General features: G+C 47.5%; 1 protein-coding gene across 3 annotated transcripts in view; it reads right to left on the bottom strand.

Moving 5' to 3' along the window:
* Positions 1-16,130, bottom strand: part of PIK3R6 (phosphoinositide-3-kinase regulatory subunit 6) — a 50,746-nt gene that overhangs the window by 24,971 nt on the left and 9,645 nt on the right. For 2 of the 3 annotated variants that reach the window (XM_078067909.1, XM_036094659.2), the window contains exons 2-7: positions 11,177-11,278; positions 2,939-3,022; positions 2,423-2,514; positions 1,694-1,762; positions 758-890; positions 531-600 (exon numbers count right to left, since the gene is read on the bottom strand). In XM_078067909.1, coding sequence (XP_077924035.1) covers positions 531-600; positions 758-890; positions 1,694-1,762; positions 2,423-2,514; positions 2,939-3,022; positions 11,177-11,189 — 461 coding nt within the window. In that variant the 5' untranslated portion in view covers positions 11,190-11,278. Of the gene's footprint in view, positions 1-530; positions 601-757; positions 891-1,693; positions 1,763-2,422; positions 2,519-2,938; positions 3,023-11,176; positions 11,279-16,130 lie in introns of all 3 variants that reach the window. The other variant, XM_078067908.1, reaches the window with a different exon arrangement.

Genomic DNA, 16,130 nt, shown 5'->3' on the forward strand with positions numbered 1-16,130 from the left:
TCCGGTGCTAGCTCAGCAGTGGTGCCTACAGGGCGGGAGGCGCGGCACCCCCAACTCCATCAGCCACTCTTCCCAACATGACAAGTGGACATTGGCTCAATCTTGCGTAAAGGGCGAGGCACACACAGAGGAAAGGCCCAGATTCCATGGTGTGCTTGTGGCCTGAGCTATAAATGCCCCGGAGCGACCTCTGGCTGCCTGGATGGTTGATGCTGCTTCACGGCCAAGGGCGGGATGGAGGTGGGACGACAGAACTCCAGAGTGGCTCAGGGCTCATGTCACCTTCTGCACGGGAGCAGGATGGCTCGGAAGCCCAGCCCAACAAGAAAGACCTACCCTGCTTCCGGTGATCTCCGGAGAAGGCAGGCCCCGCCCACCCTTGAAAATACACCCCACTGCTAGACACGTGTCATGCATGGGAAGCTCCGCTAGGGTTCCTCTCCACCCCGCCTGGTCCCCCTCAGTGAGCAGTCACGTAGTCCCAACACCTGGACGGGACAGAAGGCAGCAGTCTTCCTGGGGACACTCACCTCTCCTGGTAGGGGTACAGCTCACTCGTCAGGTTCTGTTCGGCAATGACCAGCCTTTGGTACAGCGTCCCTGCAAAGCAGACCACCTCAGCCAACCAGCCCCTGGTCCCTGACCCCCATTCCTCACCCTCCTCAGAAGGTGCTGGGGCTTCAAGGCTCCAGGAACCTTGGAGAAAGAGCAAGACGATGACGCGCTGCAGCTGGGACTTAGCTGGGATGGCTCTTACCTGGGACAGCTGTCTCTGTTTTCAGCCTTATGGCGCAGTCCAAGGCTACTGTGCAGTAGGGGGCGGGCAGGGTTAGCAGCCTCGTGCAAAAGTTGTAGGTTCTCCGGTAGAGCTCCTCCCTGATGCCGGTGGCCTGGGTGGGAGGGAGGAGTCGGGTGCCCAGAGCCCTAGGTCACAGAGGGCTCTGGGCGGGGTGGGAGAGTGGGATGGAGAGGAGGAAGGACGGGCTGACAGCCAGACCTGGGCTCACACCTCCCTCCCAAATGTACACCCCTAGCCTCTTCTGTCACCTGTAAGACACCTCTTCTCTGACACCCCACTCAGATTCACTATGGTATGGATCCATCTCACCCTGTTCTGCTGGCAAATCCACGCCCCTCACCACCCTTCGGTTCCTCATTCCTGCAGTGCTCCAGGCTCAAAGCTTGGGTATCCAGTGGGCACGATGCTCGCAGTGCAATGCCCCGGGGGCTCCCCTTCCCCCCGCCCAGCCTCCTGCCTTGGCCAGAGCCCAGCCCCATCCTGTCCCTGGATTCCAGCAGCCCCTGAACTGCTCTTCGTGCCCCTCATCTCCCTCGCTGCCCACTCCCACCCCCTGTGACTATACTCAGCTCCTGGTTCCTGTTCTCAAGACATTTTCTCCGTGGCTTGTCCGTTCTCTGTGCAGGGGTCAGTGATGGCCCCCAGTGCACACAGGAGCAATCCTGAGGACCTCATTCTGGCAGTCGAGACTCTCGTGCATTCTGTGAACCGCTTTCCCCACTTCCCCTCCGTGTATTAGGGAGAGGGCGCCGCGAGGGTGGAGAAGCCAGTTTGGGGCTTCCAAGAGTTCTAGGCTCACCCAGGCAGAGACCGGGTGTCCTCTGAGGGAGAGGACGGTTCTGGCCCTGGGACTTGTGGGGTTCCACGACCCCCCGGCCCTCAGCCCCAGCTCACCTTAGTGAGCACGTACAGTAGGGTATGCAGCAGGGGAATGATGACATGCCGGAGGTCTTCGCTTTCTGCCTGGAAAACAGGAGACCGCAGGGCATTTACTGGGCTGGGGCTCTGGGGGCTCCCCACATCCTAGCAGGATGCAGCTTGGGGGGTGGGGGTGGGCAGGAGATGGGGTGGAAGGCAAGCGTCCCATCACACCAAGGGGAGGGAAAAGGGCACAGTCTGCCCCAGTAGGGGAGGGGTAGGTGGGGAGGGAGCACAGGGGTGGGAGCCGGCTGGGAGAGCCTGGGGGGCGCGGGGCATCCACGCAGGGCAGGAGCTCGTGCCAAGCAGCAGGCCAGCCGCCCCCCCACCCCAAACAGGGAAGTCTCCCAAACGGTTGCAACACAGAGCATCGGGTGGTGTGGGGGATAATTTTGGGTGGTACAAGAACAATTTTGAAACATTTTTAATAGGTCTGCATTTATGTTTATCGGCGTTTTCTGTTCCCGCAAGTGGGGGTTTTCCATGTATGGCCACGGTACAGAGTTTTTGAAATATGCAAAGTCAGGTGAAACCATGGGATCCCTTATAGAAGTACAGGAGGGAGACAGAGCTGCTGAAAATCATGCAGGCGGGCCACAAGGGACCAGAGTTTGGGGGATGCAGCACTGATGGGACTGAGGCCCCGCCTCTCTCTACCTCCTCCCACAACCCATCTGCCTCCCCGCAGCCTGAGAGAGAACCCACCTTTTCCAGTTCTCTGAGCAGAATTCGGACCAGCACCGGACTCTTACCAGGATCTCGCTCGACCTTCTTGTGCAGGGACCATCTCCACATGCCTGGCTAGGACAGAGGAGAGCCCAGCACACAAGCGGGGCAGAGGGCTCTTAGAGGGGACCCTCCGGAGCAGGACCCTGAGCCCTGGAGCCCCACACCATGACTCTGACCAGCCACGGATCCGACCTCTCCGCCGGGCGCCTGGCTCTGGGGGCACAAGGGTGGGCTTGTCACACATGGGGGGATTCTGCTCTGCTACCCGTCGAGGACAGCAAATTCTCAGGGTGGAAAGGATGGGGACTGTGGAACGTTAGTGGGGCGGAGTGTGCGTGTGGCTTATGGGCTGGCTATGTTTGCAGCTCAGCTCCTCGGGCCACATTTCTGGAAGTCGTGCGGGCTCAGAGGTCAAGAGTAATTCTGATTGCACGGGGAGCTGGGGAGATGGTTGAGAAAGAGCGGGCGCGGAGGCTGCCTGCTGGCTCTTACCTTGGTTGTTCTGCAGGGCTGGGGCCTGGGTGCTGAGCTCCCGGAGGACTGCCTGCACACTCCGCTGGAGGTCCAGCTCCACATCTGGGCAGCAGGGGTGGGATGGGGGAGCACTGAGGCCAGGAGCTTTGGAGCTCAGCGCCCCTGGCCTCACCCTTGCCCCTACCCCTGCTCTCCCTGAGACCATCTTTCGCCCCTTCTATAAGCCCCAAGAGGTGCCCCAAAGTGAGCAGCTTAGAGCGGGCAGCCCACACACGGGTCTGCAATAGAGCCTTTCAATGAGCATCTCCGTGTTCTCTGGAAAACCCACGGTCCCCAAAGCGCTGGAGTGTAAAACCTGAATAATTACGCACTTTTTAAAATGTGTGTTCGAAAAAAATATAATGTGTTCCTAAGTTTCAAGTCAATTTCACGTCAGATCAGTGCTGGGACAGGAGGTGACAGACTGTCCCCTCATCAAACTTAGCTCAGGCTCCGCTAAGCCAACTTTCCCTCCAGACCCCGGCGTCGGCCCCGGTTCTGTCTCCCGCCCGCCTGGCCCAGTTTGAGCAGAACGGTGTTGGCCGGAATCCAGACGCCCCGTGTCTCCTCGGACCGATTTCCCACCCGCCGACCCCCTTGCGGTCCGTGGGCTTGTAACTCCCCAGGTTTGTGTCATTTGGGACTGAGCCCCATCTCTGTCCCCTGGTGTGATGGTCTAGAATAAAGTCTCCCTGGCCATTGGAACCAGGGTCACGGGATCGTTCTTTCTTCAACTGTGGTCCATTGACGTGGCAAAGCGTGAGCGTGGTACAAGGATGAGCCCCTGACATCGGGAAGCATGGGAGCAGTGAGGATGCCCCTGGCCCATCTCCCACTGCAGGGAGGTTAGCTGGCCGGGGTTGGGGGGTGCTCGGGGCTGTGCACCTGCAGTCCATCGCCTGGCATGGGGCCACGCTTCCGGCCACCGTGGCACTCCTCCTCCAAGACTTGGATACCCTCCAGGCACCTGACTTCAGCTCAGGGCTCCCTAACCGCCCTGCCGAGCCTTTCTTGGTCACAGCTCAGTCAAACGCATTTCCACGAGCTCGTCGACTATTTCTCCTTCCCTCGGAGCTGGATGTCAGTCAGCATCCTCTTCGTATCCCGCCGCTGGGCTGTGTCCCCACCTCAATCCCTGCATGGCCACCCTATTGTGAGGTCTGCTTCTTGGAGTCTCCAGACTAAAAACAGGAAGCATGAGAGACACTTCCCGCACCATAAATTCCTCTTTATGGCTGGCTTTCACCAAGCATTTGTCTTCATAGGCAAGCGTGCCTTCTTTGGTTGTCATACAATACAAACCACATGCCTCGGGGGTTCCTCTTTTGCTGCGTTGTCAGGAAACTTACAAAGTGGGGGCCCCAGCCCCAAAACCCAGCTCATCTCCAGGGACACGGACGCCTCCCCTCTGCTCCTTTTTGGTGCTCTTGCTTTATGTTCTACTAAACCTGTATCTTAATTCCCTCGCATTCCTTTGGAAGCAGGCAGAATAGAGATCACACATTTTACAGAATCAGCAGGTAGAATGTGTCCAGCCAAGGCGCTGGTGCTCAGGGACCGGCCCCTCCAGGGCTCCGGCGTGAGCTCGGCTAAGTCGGCCAGGGCCCCCCGGCTTCTCTGAAACCCCCACCTTTCTCCTGCCACTCACTTGGTCCCCCTGGACCTCATCAAGGTCTGTTCCTGAGTCTCCCCAAGGCTGAGAGTGGGCACCTCTTACAACCCAAGTCTCTCCACCGGCCACTCTGCTGGGCAGTGCAGCATTCCCCCGCCCCCACACTGGCAAAGAAATCTTTAAGCCTGGCACGAAGGCTGGTCACAAGTTATCTTTCCATCTACCTGTCTCCACCTTGCATGGAGATTTAAGGAGTTAACACAGGCGGAGTTATTAAAACATTATGTTATGTCTACTTTCTTCTTTTCCTCCTTCCTTCCTTCTGCCCTCCCTCCTTCCCCAGCCGCCAGACCATGGACAGCACAAACTTAAAACTATGATAACCGTGATCTCACTAGAAGGGCAGCCCCTCACTAGAAGGGCAGCCAAGCTTTTGTCTTCTGAGCCCTAGGTTCCCCTGCCTTGCACAGGGAGTCAAGCTTTTATGTTTCAGAGAAAAATAGAGAAGTTGCCAGTAGCCCCAGGAGACAGCCCCAAATAAAGTTATGTTTTCGAAAGTCTGGGCGGCTGGAACAAACGCTCAGGCTTTGGGCCACATCTGGCTTGCAGACATGTTTTGTTTGGGCTTGTAGAGTGTCTTGGAGAAAAAAAAAAATCGAATCAGCTGCCAACATGTACAAATCAGGAGATTTTGCATGAAAGTTTGGGTTCCTGGCATCTCTTGAAAGTCTGTTGACACCAGGAGCGCATTCTTCGCACATGTGGCAATCCACGGGGCTGGGGAGGGGGTCTCCCCCTTGAGACGGGGCATAGCTACTCTGGTTCTTCACAGTGCCCCCTCTCCTTGTTTCGCTCATCGACACCCTGTACCCGGTCCCTTGGGTTTGAGACCCCGGATTCTGGGACTGAGACAACCCAGCTGGATTGTCTCAAAGGGATGGGGATGAAGGCTGCTGGTTTTAGCTACTGAGGACAGTGGCGGGAGGCTGGGTTCCCCAGGACTGTGAGCGCCCAAGAGTTACGGGGACCCAGGGAATGAGGACTGGGGCTGGCTGGGACACAGCCTCACGGGGGTGGCAGAGATCTCAGCTGAAGGCAGGCGAGCAGTACACTCTGTGCTTGAGGGTCACTGCTGTGGTCTCCTGGGTCACCTTGGCCAGTGCACAAGAATGTCTCCAAAGGAACCCTCTCTCGCCCTATGGACCATGCAGACCTGGCCAACCTGCTCGGTGAGGGGGGTGGGCTGTAGCTACAGCGGACTGAAGACCACGGCCTCTTCCCATCATGAAGACTTTGTAACGCCTGGGCTTACAAGATCACAAAGACGGGGGAAGCACCCCAAGCGAATGACACTGGAATTTGTACCGACCTTGGAAAATGAGAGCTTGAAGCTGGATTTGATTTGATTAAGCAAAAGAAAGAAATGGGATATTTCTTGTGCCTCGAGCGTCTCAGGTTGTTCATACACGACATGCATGTCTCTATTATTCTTGACTCAGAACAGCCAATAAATAAATGACATTCAAAATTATTATCTTCCCCTCCATCCAGGAATGTGAGATATTACTATCAGGCATCACATTACTATTAATAACTAACATTTAAATAGCACGTAAAAGGCGTACACACAGAGTCTTACAGAGGTGTGGCAAGACAATGTTATGTGTTGGGCGCCTGGGTGGCTCAGTTGGTTAAGCGTCTGCCTTCAGCTCAGGTCATGATCCCGGGGTCCTGGGATCAAGTCCTGTATTGGGCTCCCTGCTCTGCGGGGAGCCTGCTTTTCCCTCTGCCTCTGCCGCTCCCCCTGCTTGTGCTCTCTCTCTCTCTCTGTGTCAAATAAATAAAATCTTAAAAAAAAAAAGACAATGTTATGTGTTCATCAAACTGATTTCATGTTTGTCCCAGGTCACTGGGAAGACTACATTTCCCAGAATCCCCTACAGGTAGATGGGTACCATGGGCTGAGTCTTGTCCAGTGGAATGCAGTGGACACAACGTATGACATAAAATCCTCTGCACTGGGGCGCCTGGGTGGCTCAGTCGGTGAAGCATCTGCCTTCAGCTCAGGTCATGATCCCGGGGTCCTGGGATCGAGCCCCGCCTCGGGCTCCCTACTCAGCAAGGAGCTTGCTTCTCCCTCTCCCTCTGCACCTTCTCCTGCTTGTGCTCTCTCTCACACACATTCTCTCTCTCAGATAAATAAATAAAATCTTTAAAAAAAATCCTCTGCATTATCCTCCACCTCTGTCTTCCCATTCCTTGGTGACCTTGGAAGACGTGTTGGAGAAGACGGTGCCATAAGCAGGAAGGAGCCTCAGTCCCTAAAGGACTGGAGCCTGGACTGGATGGTGTAGTGGGTGAGACATAAGTATCTGTTGTGCTAACCACCAACATCGGGGTCATTGTTATAGCGGCTAGACTTCTCTGACAGACTCGCGGACGCGCAGAGAGTTTTCTGGAATCTTATCTCATTGGATTCTGAGCAGAGCCCTGGGAGTTTGACAGGGCAAATACTGTTCTCCCTGTTTTGTTTCGTAGATTCCAAATCAAGAGCTCTTACTCTTGCCCCATATTGCCTCTCCAAACACAGAAGTCAGACCCAGAGGGACCCCAGAGGCTCTGGTCCCATTTGAGAGCTGGGCAAATGAAGCTCAGAGGGGAGAGGTGATTTGTGTAAGGCCACAGAGCTATTGGAACAGAGCTTTCTCTTTGGCAGGTGCTCTTCCTCGAAAGCTTCACCCTTCTATGTGCCCTTATATTCACCTGCTTACCCGGAAAAGGGAGAAGAACACACGTCCATCTATGTGTGTCTGGGCTTTGAATGCCAAAAGCCAATGCCCCAGATAAAGTTGCCTGGAAAAAGAGTCCCAGCTCTCGAGGTAGTTCAAGGTCCAGTCTTCGATGTCAGGCCACCTGAAGCTATAGCAGCATTTGGTCATCCCAACTCTGTGTTGCCCTGTGATCCCAGACAGAACCAGATCTCTCCCAAACATCTTTGTAGGATGTTTGCCTTTTCCCTCCTTCCCCATCTTGGCCGCACAGGAGAATCACCTGGAAAGCTTTCAAAAGCACTAATGTACAGCCCGCCCCAAACCAGTTTAAATCAGATCTTTGAGAGTAGGGACTAATAATGTTTTTGGTTTTGTTTTTTAATAGCTCCCCAGGACACTCTAATGGATAGTTAGGGTGAGAATTACTGTCTTAGGTGATAAGCTGAGAGTTCTGGACAATTAACCTGTTAGTCAAGGAAGGAGTCAGGTGCCAAAACACTCAGAGTTCACAGACAACAATCATCCCTGCATTAAGGATGAAGGTCACAGGGTCAGAATGGCTCCTCCCTGGCTGTCACAGTGGCGGGAGGAGATTCAAAGAATATAATTGGAGAAAGTTTGATTTTTGTTTGTTGCTGTTTCTGAGCTTGTTTTGCAACAGATATGGCATTCATCCAGAAATGTGACCCTGGGAGCTAGGAAGCAGACACTAGGTCTCTAACTCTCTTGGGGTCCAGCCATGACATGAATAATATCTTCTCAGATTTTTCTATTCCTACTTGTCATGGTTAATTTTATGTGTCACCTTGACTGGGCCACAGGGTGCCCAGACATTTGATCAAACATCCTTCTGGGCATCTCTGGGAGGGTGATTTTGGATGAGGTGAATATTTAAATCACTAGACTGAGTCGACAGATTGTTCTCCCTAATGTGGGTGGGCCTCATCTAATCAGTAGAAGGCCTGCATAGAACAAAAGGCTGACACCACCGCACCCCCTCCCCCCTGCCCCAAGTAATAGGGAATTCCTCCTGCTTGACTGCCTTCCAGTTGGGACATTGGTTTTTTCCTGCCTTTGGACTTGGAACTACACCATCAGCTCTCCTGGATCTCCAGTTTGCCAACTGCAGATCTTGGGACTTGACAGCCTTCATAATAATGTGAGCCAATTCCTTATAATAAATCTCATTCTATGTATGTGCATACAGTAGGATACCCTTCCTAACACACCCACAGAGGACCATGGCATCAGGATGGGGAGGGCTGATAGAATAATCAAACTTAGTGCTTCCTCAGCCTTCTTCAGCCAAGGAGTGGAATTGGGAGGTGGACACGTCCATCCAGATGCAAAGGTTACAGGGACACTCAGGTCATTTGGTATCCACAAAATTATTACCAAAGAGGTTGAATTTGTAATTCCTAAAGGATGTTCCCCTCAAACTAGAGTGTTGAGAAGAATTGTCCTTTTCTACTTTCTGGATATCAACCATCCGAATCAGCACCCCCTCCCTGGGATGGAAATGGATATTCACCAACAAACTCTTTCCGGTCTGTTCTCTTTTGAAATCACTATAAAATCACTAACCCCGGGTCCCGTTTCCTCATGCGAGGTGAGCCATAAAACAACTGAGAGGAACACGTTGGTCTATGTGTGTTCCGATTCAGACCTGGGACTCCCGAGGTAGGTACACATGGATGTCACTTGGTACACTGGTTTCCACTTCAGAGGATGACCTTTCTCTGACCTTGACATGTTGACCGTCTGGACCTCGCGGACTGCCCTTCCAACCAGGGCTGAGGACTTGTCTTGGAATCTCCTGGTGCATAGACCGCTGTCTCAGCATCTCAGCTGCTCACTGAAATCTGGGCTCAGCACCCAGATGCACCGTAAGCTGGAGTCATGTGGCTCAAGCTTTTCTTCCATCCCATGCTTGATCCCCCTTACCGCCATGTGGAACAAAGGCTCAGATTGCTCTAAAAATGTTTGCAATCTTGGCCCTGTTTGCAGGGGTGGCTAAGTAACAATAGCGTTGGTATCTGCAATTTGCCCTTTTGTATCCCTTAAAATAAATATCTTACTTTTCAGGTGCCCTTCTTCTTAACTCTAGAATGACAGAACCCCTTAGGGCTATAGGAAGGTGGGAAGTTATAAACATTTGTAATTTGGGAAGACAGCCCGTACAACTGCATTTCTGATCATGATGGGAAAACTCCCCTTCAGAGCTCCCAGGGCAAGCATCTTAATTTTGGGATGTTTCCTTCTGCCCATTTGATTTGGGTGGGTGGTGGGTCATCTGTCACATCTTTGGTGGTGGATATCTGTTGTTTCTTCTGCCCAGCAATCCTCCCTGCTTGTTGTTGTCTTGGTGAGACTGTGGCCCAGGTGCCCTGCTTTGCCTTGGCCTTGGAGTGGGCACAGGACCGAACTGGCCAATGGACTCTCTCTCCTTCTAGGCAAACCTTGTGCAGATGATGGCCAGCAGGGAAGAACGCGTGGAGCGCTCTCTGAGGTCACTGTCCACCTCTTCCTGTCCTGGTGGTGGGTCCACTCTGTTCCCTGCCCTTACTGATGCCTGAGGCTTCACTTTTCCTTCAATGCTTGGCCACTCTTTATTTTTGACAATTAAACTAGTCCTATGGGTTTCTACTGCTTGTATCCAGAGAAACTTTATTGGCACACCTCTCTTCCTAAAACAGCATGGCGTGCATCTATTATTATAATTAAAGTTGGGGCAAAGTAAGTTGGTTTTGAAATATTTAGATTTTCACAGGGCTGGCTCCACCACCATCCTCCTGGTGCAAACCCCAGCTGGTTAAAGACAACCCAGAATATCTCAACACCAGGATTCACGGACTTGCCTGATTCAGATGGAGCTTCTTCTGGCTGGGTGAGGCACTGTGACGGTGGGGGTGAGGAGGTTGTGGAAAGGATGCGTGTCTTAGGGATGGTAACAACCTGGTAGCTGCACCTGCGTTGGACGTGCCCTCCCCTTCCCTGGGATCAGGGTCTTCAAGGTCATTAGAGTCAAGCCTCGTGAGGAGTGCTGTGGGACTTCCTGGGTGACCACTAGGTGATACACATCTTGAGGGAAGGGTCGTCTCTCCTTGCTGTCCCAGGTTGATAGAGCATGAAGAGTCTGGGTTTGGGAAATGAGCTAGACCTTGGTTCTGATCTTTGCTCTGCCACTTACTAGCTGTGTAGCTTTGAGCAAATTACCTAACCTCTCTGAACCTCTGTTTCCCTTTCAGTAAAACGAGGACAATTACATTGATACTGTACCTCACAAATCCTTCTGATGAATGCACAGGGCAATCCTCAGTGAAATCATTAAGGGCATAGGGCTGGAGCTGGATTGAGGGGGTCAAATACTGGTTTGACGATACAGTATCAATGTATGGCCTTAGAAGTAATACCTGTCCCCTCTGGGTCTCACTTTCTCCTTCTGAGAAATGGGAGCAATGATAACCGTTATCTCATGGGGTCTTTATGAAGACTAAATGAGTTAATATTTGTCAATTGCTTCTATCACTACTTGATAGAGTATAAGCACTAGAGAGGTTTTTGTTAAATAAATGCAAGCATTTGGTGACAGATCTTGGCTATTATTGTCATTATCCCCAGTGTCCAGCTCAGTGACCTGCAAGCAGCTGGGGCTCACACAAGTGTGTGGATGTCCACTTCTCAAGATGTTCTCCCATTTGGGCAGCTGAGTTGGGGGTCGGGGTGAAGGTGAAGGTGGTCTTGCCTGCCCTGGGGGCCTTCTCACCTGCAAGGGAGGCCTACCCTGCGATGCAGCCAGGCGCCCTGGACCCCTCTGCCCCCAGTCATACTGACCTGAGCTCTCCATGGGAGCCTGGGGTATGTGTGAGGAGGATGTGGTTGTCTCAGACAGCAGAATGGAAAGTAAAGTGGTTGTTTTTCCGCACAGAGGTGGTTCTGCAAAATAAAAGGCAGTTAGTGTAAGTGGCGGGAAGGTATAGAAAGTATATTTGGGGGAATGGAGGGCTCCTCGGGGACCTAGGCTTCTAGTGCGTTGGAGGAAAGCCTAGATTTATTTAAGAAATTCTTCTATGGTGCTGGCTTTGTGCTGGGTACTCTTAAACACTTAAAGACGATCAACTTTTTAATATTCATATTAACCTTATAATCTAGGTACTATCTTCCTCCCCATTCTACAGATGGGGAAATTGAAGTACGGAGAGGTTAAATAATGATTCAAGGTCAAAGAGCTGGTAAGTAAAGGAATGAACTCAGACTGTCTGGCTCTCAAATGCATGCCCTTAGTCATGACCCCTGGCTGCCCGACCATGATCCCCGTCGGAGGGACCCCCAAAGCCTGCTTCCCAGAGCAATAAACTCCACAACTAAAAAGCAGAGGAACTATGAACAAATCCAAGAATAAGTGAATAAAAATATGCCTGAGAAAGCTAATTGAGAGAGAGAGAGAGAGAACAATAAGAAAATATCAGGAATGGTAAATATCAAATATACTCAATGGAATAAAATATAATGTACTCTGAATGATTGTAGCCTGTTGATAATCATAGAAATGAATATTAAAATGTGATATACCATTGGCAATGATTTAAAACGATAACATACATGCATACCACATATGCACATGTATATGATATGTGATATATGTTTATTTGTAGCAAAAAAAATATGAACTCTATATCTCACGCATGGTTTTCTAGGGAAATAAAAATGACGCAAAAGGCTTCATAAGAGTTAGCAAAACTGTTTATGTTAGTGAGCAGCGAAGAAATAAAGAAAGCTGTCAAAGAATTAGCTCTTAAAAAATGATATACGTCAGGGCACTTGGGTGGCTCAATTGGTTAAGTGTCCCACTCTTGGTTTCGGCTCAGGTCATGATCTCAGGGTCGTGAGATCAAGCCTGCATCAGGCTCTGCGCTCAGTGTGGAGTCTGCTTGAGATTCTCTTCCTCTCTCTCTCTCTCTCCCTCTGCCCTTCCCCCACTCATACACATGCTCTCTCTCTAAAATAAATAAATAAATCTCTTTAAAAAAAGGTGATATATGTCTCAGATGGTTCCTCTGATAACCTCTCTCAAACCAGCGAAGAAAAACGTTAAGCTATTTCAACTGTTCAAAAGCATAGAGAAAGAAGGAAAGATTCTCTGAAAAAGTCAACTTATTCTTGATAGCAAAATCTAATAAAGATAGTTTAAAAAGTAGATGAAGCACTCCACACTCACTGGGACAGCTATTTAAAAAAGAAAACGACAGAAAATAACAAGTGTTGGCAAGGATGTGGAGAAATTAGACCTGGTGCGTTGCTGGTTGGAATTCAAAATGGTGCAGTTGTGGTGGAAAAGAGTAGAGTGATTCCTCAAAAAGTTAAACATAGATTTACCACAGGACCAAGAAATTCCACTCCTAGGTAAATACCCAAGAGAATTGAAAATAGGGACTCTAACAGATACTTGCATATTGATGTTCATAGCAGCATTATTCAAAATAATCAAAAATTGGAAATACTCCAAATGTCCATCAACAGTTGAATGGGTAAACAAAATGTGGTATATCCATACAAAAGAAAATTATTCAACCTTAAAATGGAATGAACTTTGGACACATGCTACAACATAGATGAGCCTTGAAAACATCATGCTAAGTGAAATAAGTCAGGCCAAAAGGACAAATATTATTTGATTCTATTTACATGAGGCACTTACAATAGGCAGATTCACAAAGACAGAAAGTGTAACAGAGGTTCCCAGGGGCTATGGGGAAGGAGGAATAGGGAATTATTACTCAGTGGGTACAGAGATGATGAAAAAGTTCTGAAAATGGACAGTGGTGATTGTACAATGTTGTGAATGTACTTAATGACACTGAATTTTTGTACTTTAAAATGGTTAAAATGGAAAATTTTATGATATGTATATTTTACCACAATAAAAAATTAAATATTAAAAGTATAAAATAAATATCACTGATAGAATTCAGTGAATTAAAATTATAATGTATTCTGAATAATTCTAGATGATTGATAATCATAGAAAGGAATATTAAAATGTGATATGCCATTGGCAAAGATTAGAAAAGATAAAAACAACAACTGTTGCTGAAGATATAGAAAAATTTGCTCTACTCAACTGGTGAGAGTGGAAATTTGTATAGCTTTTCTGGAGGGTAGCTGGGCAATAAGCATCAAAATTCAAAATGTGTATACTTTTTGTCCAAGCAACTCCACTATTAGGAATTTCTCCTAAGGAAATAATTGGATGAGTGCATAAGGAAAGTATACAACAATGTCCATCGAAACATTGTTTATAAAGGGAGAAAAACAGAAGAAACTTAAAGGCCCAATGACAGAGCATCAGTTAAGCAAATAAAAGTTACTTGTGCAATGGAATACTAAGCAGACATAAAAATGATACATTTATTGAATTAAAAAGATTTTCAGAAGTATTCATTTTCAACACTAGGTAACAAAACAGTTAACACCTTTCTAACACATTAATTTTAAAAAGTATATTTCTAAATTTGCTGAACATCAAAACTTGACATTGGAGGAGGTCCTGGTTCTTAACATGGAGTAAGTATACTCGGCTGTAACTCTCCCACTCAATACAACTAAAAACTCTGGATGGTATGCATGGAACGGCTATCTAAGGATTCTGAAAAGTAAATGGTATCATGCAGAATGGGGAAGAAAATCAGTATGTGAACAATCTGACAATGAGTTTTCTGCACGTCCCCCCTCCCCATTATACCCTGGCCTGGACACAAAGACAGCCTGAAACTCACAAGTGCACACTTAGGGCAGACAGAAAGAGCTAGAAGAAAAGCCTCTCTTTCTGGTCTGAGGATCAAAAAATGGGTCCCCAAAGGATTGGAGAGATGGGGGAATTTACTTTTTCTTTTGCAATTCCTCCTTCCATATCCCCCAGGCAATCTTGTAATAACAATAGCAGCAACAGGGATGGCACTGGTGGCCATGCAGGTGCCTAAAATTCTGAAAAAGGGAAATTCTTCCCTCTGACTAGAGGAACTATAGTTCCAAGGGCATGGGAAGAATCCTTAATGCTTTCTTCCCTCTATCAGAGGAACAAAAGCCAGAAATAACAAACAGAAGATGAATATTAAAGAGGCAGACCTGAATAAAAACATATCGATAGTTATATTAAATCTAAATAGTCTAAACACACCAATTAAAAGACATAGACTGTCAGTATTTTAAAAAACCAGAACCAACTCTATGCTGTTTACAATAAATTTACTTCAAATATAATGCCATAGATAAGCAAAAGAACAGAAAAAAATATATACTACTTGAATATTAATCAAAAGAATGCTGAAGTAGCTGTATTAGTATGAGACAAAGTAGATTTCAGAGCAAGGAAAATTGCTAGGAATAAGCTTCTTATTACTTTTCATAATGATAAGAGAGTCAAGTCATGAAGAAGCTATAACAATCCTAAACATGTATGCACCTAAAAACAGGGCTTCAAAATACACAAAGGAAAAACCAATAAAACTAAATTACAAGTAGGCAAATCCACAGTTACAGTTGGAGATTTTAACAGTCCTTTCTCAGGGATTGATAGGACCAGCAGATGGAAAATCAGGAAAGACATGTAAAAACTGAATAATACTATCAACCAACTGAATTTAACAGGCAATCATTGAACACTACACACAACAATAGCAGAATATAAATTCTTTTCAAGTGTGCATGAAACATTCACCAAGATAGACAATACCCTTGGTTATAAAACAAACCTTAATAAATTTAAAATAACGGAATTATACAAAGTAGGTTTGCTGATCATAATGAAATTAAACTTGAAATCAGTAACATAAAGATAATTAGAAAATCTCCAAATATTGGGATATTAAGCAACACATTTCTAAATAATCCATAGGCCCCAGCAATAAAATAAGTGGGTTAACACTTCCCAACTCATTTTAGGAGTCTAACACTCTCCTGATATCAAAACCAGACAAAGATAGTACAAGAAAAGAAAATAGACCAATATCCCTTATAAACATATATGAAAAAAATTCTGAGCAAAATATCAGCAAACTAAAACCGGCAATATATAAAAAGAATAATGTGTAACAACTTGATGGGGTTTATTCCAGGGATCCAAGACTGGTTCAATATTTGAAAGTTGATCAGCGTAATCTATTATATTAAAGACTAAAAAAGAAAAACCATATGTTCCTATTAACTGATGTAGTAAAAACATTTAACAAATTTTAACATTCATGATAAAAACTTAGAATAAATTAGGAATATAAGGGAACTTCATTAATCTGATAAAGGGCCTACACCAAAAAGCCTCCCAACTAACATATATAATAGCAAAAAACCCTGAATATTTCCCCTCAAAGTTTAGGAAAAGGCAAGGACATTCACTCTCACCACTTCTATTCAACAAATCAACATAATATTGGAAGCCAGTGTAATAAGACAAAGAAAAAAAAGTAGAAAAAGAAAGGAAAAGAGGTATACAGCTCGGAAAGGAAGAAATAAAACTATTTGCAAATAATACAACCCTATGCACAGGTAACAGGTGTACATAGAAAAATCCCTCAGAATCTACCAAAAAACCTCCTAGAACTAATAAGTGAGTTTGCCAGGATCACAGGATATATGGTCAGCATACAACATCAGACATATTTATATATGCTAAAAATGAACAACTGGAAACCAAAATTTAAAACACAATGCCATTTAAAATAGCTCCAAAAGAAAAAAGAGAGAGAGAAATACTTTAAAAAAAGAGAAATAAAGCTAACAAAGCATGTGTAGG

Source organism: Halichoerus grypus, chromosome 2, assembly GCF_964656455.1.
Source record: "Halichoerus grypus chromosome 2, mHalGry1.hap1.1, whole genome shotgun sequence".
NCBI classification, from domain to species: domain Eukaryota; kingdom Metazoa; phylum Chordata; class Mammalia; order Carnivora; family Phocidae; genus Halichoerus; species Halichoerus grypus.